The 8,772-nt window shown below is 43.7% G+C and overlaps 1 protein-coding gene across 1 annotated transcript; it reads right to left on the bottom strand.

Moving 5' to 3' along the window:
- Positions 1-5,789: 5,789 nt before the first annotated feature.
- Positions 5,790-6,278, bottom strand: LOC123625484 (general transcription factor IIH subunit 5-like). Its single transcript, XM_045534043.1, has one exon. It carries the CDS (start codon positions 6,276-6,278, stop codon positions 5,982-5,984), a length of 297 nt encoding a protein of 98 aa, XP_045389999.1. The 3' UTR covers positions 5,790-5,981.
- Between the last annotated feature and the right edge of the window lie 2,494 nt (positions 6,279-8,772).

Raw genomic sequence — 8,772 nt, 5'->3', positions numbered from 1 at the left:
TGGCTGGAGAACGGTGCGGACCCTGGTAAATTACTTCTTTGTTATGTTTTTCTCGTGTCCTCCCCCTTGTGCTTCCCAGAGGTAGGGATGTTTTGGCTGCTCTGTTTACCGACATAGCCAAGGGCCTACAACAATGTCACCAGCGCCCTCGAAGCCCAGTGTATCTTTATCTAAGGAACTGCTTAGTGCATCCACTTGTCCACAGGGCCTGGTAGGACGGGGGCTCGCGGGAACGGGCAGGGGCCTGGCTGTCGCGCCGTGGTGGGGGCTGCGCTGCTTGCCCAGCCGGGGAGTGGCCGGAGGTGGCGCAGGGTCGCAGGGGCGGTGCAGCTGGGCAGCAGTTGATGAGCTTGAGCTATTTCCTCACTGAGTCATCATTAGCTTTCTTCCCGTGTGTGGCCTCACCCGCCACTGGGGTGATGACAACCCCCACCCCAGCCTGCCCCCCAGCCCGCCCCCAAGTCCCCCTCAGCCCTCGGGGGCAGCACCAATAATGCCAGTAAAACGTGGGCTGGGTGCTGTTCTGACCCTGGGCACAGGTTGTCTTACCCAGTCAGCATCCCTGTGATTTTAAGGATGAAGAAACTGAGGCACAGGGAGGCCAAGTGAGTTTTGAGTGGCCGAGCTGGGACTTGAACACAGCTGCCCAGCACTAACCGCTCAACCCGCTCCGCCCCCCGCAGCTGTGGATTCAGAAGCTGAGAAAGGAAGACGGCACCGAGGGGGTGCGCGGCACCGAGGCAAACTGGATTTTGGGGTGTAACAAAGGAGGAGACTTTTCTTCTTGTCTGTCAGGAGGGGCTGACTGGAGCCACTGCTCTGTGTCTCACGGGGACCCCCAAGGCTGTCACAGCTGCTGGGTCCCATGCTGGCCTGGCATGCCCCGCTGAGCTGTGTAACAGGAAGGGACTGGAGCTGCCAACACGGTCCATTCCCCGGGGAATTCATCAAAATTAAAAAGGAGCAAGCCCCGCCCTTTCCCCCACTGAAGGAGAGCAGCAGAGATCTGAAAAACAGGGTTATTAACTCCACCAGGCACTCCGTTGCCATGGATACTCCCAGCCCAGCGTGAGGCCTCTCCTGCCCCTCAGTTCTGACTTCAGCCCTGACGCTTGCGGGCAAAGCACGGGTTTTCTCCTCACTTCCCCAAAACGGGTCCTAAAAGTACAAAAGGCATTTAGGAGCCAGAGCTGAGGAGAGCTTATTCCATTCCACGCCGTTTTCATGACAACTGGCTTCTTTCAGACTCTGCTGTGCATCATGTTAGCTGTAGTCACGTTAACATGAGCTTGTGTGTGTGAGTACAAATGTGTCCTTAGAAAGTGTGTCTCTGTGCTACCCCTGAAGATCAGACCTGGGAGGTCTGAAGAGACGGGATTAACAAGCGAATGAACAAGTTCTGTGTCTGTGTATATGCAGCTAACAAGGATGGTCATTGGTGGCCATGAGAACTACATTAAAAGTACAGATATAAGTACAGTAAAATGAAGCCCAAACTTTGTCCCCATGCTCTTCCAGTGCAAGGACAGAGATTGATCTTTGTGTCCCCAAGCTCTCACAAGAAAACTGTGCCTGTCACTAACATTCTCAATAGACATTTATCAGATATGCATATTTGAGTGCTGCTTTTAACTTCAAATACTTGTGTCCTTTGAGCCCCACAACTACACAAAATCAACAGTAAGTAACAACTGTCCACCCCAGGCCAAAGTCGGCAACATAAATGGTAACCATTTAAAAACGCTACAGTGGATGCTTACTTGAAATGCAGCCCCCGGTGGACTGATGGAGGAACAGAGGGTGAGAGATGGTGAAACACTGTGAACAAGCAAACATAAGAGGATGTCAATAGTGAAAATGCCTGGGTTGGACAAATTGCAAAGGTTCTTTCATTCCCTCAAATTCTATGTTTCTGTATTGATCTTCTAAGTATTTATCAGATACGTGCTATAAAATGAAGATAAATTACCATTAGTCAGCTATGATCAACGTAAGGTTAAGCTTTGCAGCTACAAGGAACAAAGCCAAAGTGTGTCTGTCAGTCAGGGGCTAGCGTGTGCTGTCGCAGCAAACATCGCTAAAGTCTCAGGGCTTTAACTGCGAAGTTTATGTCTTGCTTACTCTGTGTCCACCGCAGATTAGCTGGGGGCTTTGCGCCAACATCACTATTGACATTGTCACCTTTGTTGCTCTCTCTCAGGGCCTGAGGGACAGAGAGCCCCTGAACGCTGCCTGGGGAAAGAAGAGAGTCGGCCAAGCACACAAGGCGTCTTCAGCCCCTTCACATTTCACTGGGTTAAATCGAGTCCCGTGGGCCGGGAGGGGAGCGGGTGCCGCTGGAGCAGGTCCACAGCCCCCCGGGCAGAGTGACGTGCGCACCCTTCTGCCCTTTCTCTCCTTTTCCATCATAAGCCACTCTTGTCTCTGTGAGTTTCTTCCCCCAATTATGCAAAGTACAACGCCCAGAAAATTTCCACCTCTCTTTCTGACACTAAGTAAACATCTGCCATGGGTAATGATTGAATTTCTAACACCTTTACCCTCTGAGGAAAGCGGCTCTTTTCTATGTGTGTGCCCTGGTTTTGCCAACTCAGGGATGAAATCTCATGGATGGTGTTCAAGGTGGGTCTTAGAACCTGTGGAACCAACACCTTTTGTCGTTGTCTCCGTCTGGTGGAGATGTGAGGCTCCCAGTGCCACAGTTTCTGTTTCTGGAAGCTCTCAGCCTGACACTTGCTATTGTGTCTTTGCAGCAGGGAGCAGGAAAAGAGGGGATCATTTAAGGACCCTGGGTCTCCTGTGGAACTTCCTAGAGACAGAGGTGATAATGAAGACTCAATAGAGTGGGACAATCTGGAAAGAGATAGCTACTAGCAGTCTGAATGGAAGGGGGAAAGGGGCTTAAAAGAAACCCAGAAGCTTGTTTTCAAGACAAAGATCTCATCTCTGAATTCCTTACCTCCTGTGCTCTTTGCCTCAGCGATGTCTTTGAGTCTACTCCCTGTAGCGATGGAGGAGGCCAAGCCCCTCCCCAGAGGCCGTGGGGCCAGACGATTCATGTGTACAGCCGTACGTTCTGACACAGGCTTCGGTGAAAGGCAGCTTGGCTCCAACGCTGCGAAGTACAAAGCCCTTCACAGCAACAGCCAAACAGGTACACAAATGAATCAATACTCAAGCACTCAACACATTCCCACGTATTTGCTACAGAAGCACACTGGCCCAGGCCCAATACCTGGGCTCCTAACTGTGCTAGTCAATATCACTCGTCAATTAAAAGCTAAAGGAATTTTATCACTCCCCCTGACACCCTAGACTCCTGGCTCATAAAATGGATTTCAAGTCAGCATAATTGGCTTGCTTTGCCCAGCAGCTGTGTTCCTGAAAAGTTTCTTGTAAATAAAATTCTCTTCTAAAATGCATGAAACTTTCTGTTTCAAAGGAACCCTGTGATTAGTCCTTTTGTAAGGCAAAGAATCTTTCTGCATTACAAACACCACCACCACCACCTGCCCCCATCCCGATCTCCCTCCTCTGCCATCCCATTCCTCCCAGTTGCGACCTGCCCCCACCCATGCCATTCTACAAGGTCAGCTTTAGGCATAAATAACATTTTTTTAAGAGGGCTCACATCTTTGTGACTTGGAAGCAAACCAAAGTCCCGTCTTTTTAACATGTGTCTTACAAACATCCTGGTTGAGAAGCTGCAGAATATATATCACTTGTTTGCAGATACCACAATGCACAATCACCAGAGCTGCTGATGAGCCTGGCTATGAAAGGAAGGCGCGGATGTTCTCGGGGAGAATGGCTCATCATCTTTCACTGAAACCAACCAGAGACAGCATCTTGGAAGGCAGGTGGAGACACAATTAAGGGCGTCTTTATTTTCCCTCCCAGCTCCCCCACCTCCTCCTGCTAGTAAAGACTGAACAGTAAAATGAATCATGGAAAACATTCTCTAAATTCCATTGGGAACATCGGTCTATAATTTTGCCTAAAAGCGATACCAAAGACTAGCCCTGTGTTTGTCACTCTGCAGTCATCTGAGAGTTTGCCATGCCCCTGTCACCGGTAGCACTACTCACCCAGCTTCAGTTGACACACTTCTTTGCATGTAGCCTCATGAGAAGCAATGAGATCCATGAAATCACAGGCTTGAGATTTAGTTGTATTTTTTCTAGAACTCATTAAAATAAGTTTATAACTATACCAAAAGTGGGTTCATCCAAGTGCCACCTAAAGTCATGCTTTGGGCCATTGTTGATAGACACACCACACTTCGCCAAGACTGGACGAGGCGGCCTCACCAAATCTGCCTGAGCCGTGATAGTCTCAGTTCCGTTACCACTGTCTGCACGCCTGCCCGCATTCGCTCAGCAAACGCCGTGGGCACCTGCTCTGCATGGGCACTCGGCAAGGGGGGAGGGGGGGAGCCTCTGTGCCTTCGGGAGGTTACAACGCAGTGGAGAGGGCAGGCTGACGCGAGATGGAACAGTGCCTTGCGTACAGCACTAGAGGGGCACAGAAGGGAAACGGACTCTCCCTCGGGCACCGGAGCCTCAAACACAGCACTCGGACTGTGCTTAGAAGGATGGATGAGATTCGCTCTGAGAGGGAAGGCCAGGAAATGCCTTCTGGGAGAGTGAACCACCACGTGCAAAAGCCCAGGGGCATGTGACAGGTGGCACACAAGACGGAGGGGTGAGTGCTCTGGGTGGCAGGAGAGGGGACAATTTTTGAAATCAAATTATAGAGGTATTTTGTGTAGACTTGGTGATGATATCCTCAAGGTTCATCCGTATTACATCATTTAACAGAATTTCCTTCCTTTTTGAGGCTGAATAATATTCCATTATATGTTGTTATAGATTGAATTGTATCTTCTCCCAAAAAAATTCATATGAGGAAGCTTTAACCCCCAGTGTGACTGTATTTGGAGACAGGGCCTTTGAAAAGGTAATTAAATGTTAAATGAGGTCATAAGGGTGGAGCCCTAATCCAACAGGACTAGTGTCTCTGTAAGAAGAGGAAGTGACACAGGGAGAAACACACACACAGGAGCAGCACCGGGAGGCCCAGAGAGCACAGCCCCCGGCGAGCCCAAGACAGAGGCTCAGGGGAAGCCAACCCTGCCAGCACCTTGGTCTTGGACTTCCAGACTTCAGGACTATGAGAAAATAAATTTCTGCTGTTTAAGCCACCCAGTGTGTGTGGTGTTTGGTTATGGCAGCACTAACAAATCAATAAATACGTATAGATGACATTTTGTTTATCCATTCATAAACAAATTAGCTGGGTTGCTTCTACCTCTAGGCTACTGTGAATAATGCTACTAAGAACATGAGTATATAAATATCTCTTCAACATCCTGCTTTCAGTTCTTTTGGCTATGTATCCAGAAGTAGAATTGCCGGATCATATGTTAATTCTATTTTTAAGTTTTTTGAGGACACTTCATACTGTTTTCCACGGCAGCTATACCATTTTATATCCCCCAAAACATTGCACAAGTGTTCCTATTTCTCCACACCCTCACCATCACTTTCTATTTCCTGTGTTTTGATAGTATCCATTCTAACAGGTGTGAGGTGTTATCTCACTGCAGTTTTTATTTGCATTTCCCTAATGATTAGTGATATTGAACATCTTTTCATGTGCTTATGGCCCATCTGCAAATCTTTGAAGAGTCAGTGTCTATTCAAATCCTTTGCCCGTTTTTGAATTGTATCGTTTGCTTTTTTGTTGTTGAGTTTTAGTAGTTCTCCCATATTCTGGGTATTTTTTAAAGCCTTTTTTTTTTTAATTCTAGGGTACAAAAATCAGTTCACGGGGCTTTTATCTGGACAAATGGCCCCTCAGTCTTTCCCGTAGCAGGCTCCTAAGCAACCCTCTAAGTCTAATCAATCACATACGATACTGAGTGGTGAGTCTTTTGTATTTGCTGCTTATAATTCCTCAGTGGTCAATATCTAGTATTTTCACTTCTGGGTAAGAGAAAAAGCATTTTGGTCCATTAATTCACTCACTCGCTCCTGGAAGACATTAACCAATTCTGCTATTACAAAGACATGAGTTTCATCAATGTCTTGAATGATCAACTTCTTCCCCAGGGCATTGGAATTGTCCAAATACAGCAGAAGCTGCTCCGTGGCAGGACCATAGTCTATGCGCACTCCTTTCAGCATGGCGACCAGTTTTTCCCAGTCAGAACATGTGGATGACCTCAAGAATGCTCCGCCCTCAGACCCAGCTGTGCCTTGGCCTGTATTCTGCATATTAATCCACTACCAGATATATGATTCACAAATATTTTCTTCCATTTTGTTAGTTGCCTTTTTACTCTGTTTATGTTGTCTTTTGATGCCCAATATTTTTTAAATTTTGCAAAGCCCAATTTCTCTATTTTTTCTTCTGTTGCTTGTGTCTCTGGTGTTATATCCAAGAAATCATTGTCAAATCCAATGTCATGAAGATTTTTCCTATATTTTCTTCTAAGAGTTTGATAGCTCTAGGTCTTATGTTTGGGTCTTTTTTTTCCATTCTGAGTTAATTTCTGTGTATGGTAATATGTAGGGGACCAACTTCATTCTTTTTCATATGGATATTCCATTTTTTTAGCACCATTTGTTGAAAAGACCATCCTTTCCCGAACAACTGATCTTGGCACCCTTGTCAAAAGTCATTTGTCCATATATGAAAGTGTTTTTTCCAGGCTTTCTATTTTATTTTATCAGTTTATATGTCTGCCCTTTTGCCAGTACCACACTGTTTTGATTAGCATAGTTTTATATTAATAGTAAGTTTTGAAATTGGGAAGTGTGAGTCTTCCAGCCACGTTCTTTTTCAAGGTTGTTTGGTGATGTCAGAGTCCCTTAAGATTCCATGGAAATTTTAGGATGGGTTTTTCTATTTCTGCAGAAATGTCAAGATTTTGATAGGAGTTGCATCTGTAGATCATTTGGAGTAGTAGTGACAACTTAATAAAATTAAGTCTTCCAATCCATGCTCATGTGATATATTTCCATTTATTTATGTCTTTTTCAATTTCTTTCAGCAATGCTTCGTGGTTTTCATTGTGTAAATCTTTCACCTCCTTGGATAAGTTAATTCCTAATATTTTATTCTTTATGATGCTATTATCAGTAGAATTATTCTTGTAATTTCCTTTTCATGTTGTTCATTATTAGTGTATAGAAATCCAGTTTATTTTTGTGTGTTGGCTTTGTATCCTGATACTTTGCTGAATTTATTAATTAGTTCTAACAGGGCTGTTTGTGGAATTTTCAGGGTTGTTTTTACATATAAGACCATAGAATCTGTGAGCAGAGATAATCTTACTTCTTCCTTTCCAATTTGGATGCCTTTTATTTCTTTTTTTTTTTTTTTTCTTTTTTTGCCTATTGCTCTGGCTAGAACTTCAGGTGCTATATTGAATAGAAGTGACAAAGTGGGCATCCTGGCCTTGTTCTTGATCTTAGAGGAAAAGCTTTCATTCTTTCAGCATTGAGTATCGTGTTCACTGTGGATTTTTCATATATAGCTTTTATTATGTTTAGGTAGTTTCCTTCTATTTCTAGTTTTTTATGTGTAAATATAGTTATTTTTATGCTTTTGCCTTAAATGTTATATATGAATTAAAAGTAGATTTGTGCACCAAAATTATAACAATACAGGTTTCTGTGTTTGTATATTTACCTTTACTAAAGAACTTTATATTTCCCTATAGCTTCACATTGCTCTCTGGCATCCTTTCATTTCAACTCAGAGGACTCCCATTACCATTTCTTGTAGGGCAGGTCTAGTGGTAATGAAGTTCCGTGGCTTTTATTTATTGGGGAAAGGCTAAATTTCTCCTTCATTTTTGAAGGACAGTTTTGCCATTTTGATTATTCTTGGTTAATAGTTTTATTAAAATATTTTTCATCAGTTTGAATATGCTGTCTCACTGCCTTCCAGCCTGTAAGGTTTCCATTGAAAAATTCACTGATAACCTTATAGAGACTCCCTTGTATATCATGAGCCACTTTCCTCATACTGTTTTCAAGATTCTCTCTTTGTATTTTAATTTTGGCTACTTGATTATAATGTGTGTCAGTGTGGGTCTCTTTAGGTTTATCCTAGTTGGAGTTTGGTGAGGCTCTTGAATTTGTGTATCCATTTATTTCGTCAAATTTGGGAAGTTTTCAGCCATTATTTTTTCAAATAGTTTTCTCCTCTTTCACTCTCTCTTCTTCTAAAACTCCTGTAATGCCTACATTGATCACTTGATGATGTTCCATAAGTCCTTTAGGCTCTTTTCATTTTTCTTCATTCTTTTATCTTTTGGTCTCTGAGTTTATAATTTCAAATGACCTGTTCTCAAGTTCATGGATTCTTTCTTCTACTTGATCAAGTCTTCTATTGAACCCCTCTTGTGAATTTTTCAATTAAGTTACTATATTTTTCATCTCCAGAATTTTTGTTCAGTTCTTCTTTATAGTTTCTACTCTCTGTTCTCTCTGTTGATATTCTCAGTCTGTTCATGTGTCCTTTCCCTGATTCCATTTGTTTGTCTATTTATGTTCTCTTTTATCTGGTTGAGCATCTTTAAAACAACTGATAGTTGTTTTACATGCTTTGTCAGGTGATTTGGAGATCTGTATGTCTTTAGGGTCAGTTTCTGAAGGTTTAATTTATTCTTTGATTGAGCCATCCTTCTCTATTTCTTTGTATGCCTTGTGATCTTTTGTTGAGATTTGAACATTTGCATGAATACCTTCCTCTCACAGT

The sequence above is a fragment of the Lemur catta genome, chromosome 20, assembly GCF_020740605.2.
Source record: "Lemur catta isolate mLemCat1 chromosome 20, mLemCat1.pri, whole genome shotgun sequence".
In the NCBI taxonomy this organism is placed as follows: domain Eukaryota; kingdom Metazoa; phylum Chordata; class Mammalia; order Primates; family Lemuridae; genus Lemur; species Lemur catta.
Note: the sequence above shows the minus strand (reverse complement) of the source record. Positions and strands in the feature narration are given on the sequence as shown.

What these genes read in the sequence shown, in the direction of transcription:
- LOC123625484 (XM_045534043.1), bottom strand. Translation starts at nt 6,278, where the DNA reads ATGCAGAATACAGGCCAAGGCACAGCTGGGTCTGAGGGCGGAGCATTC.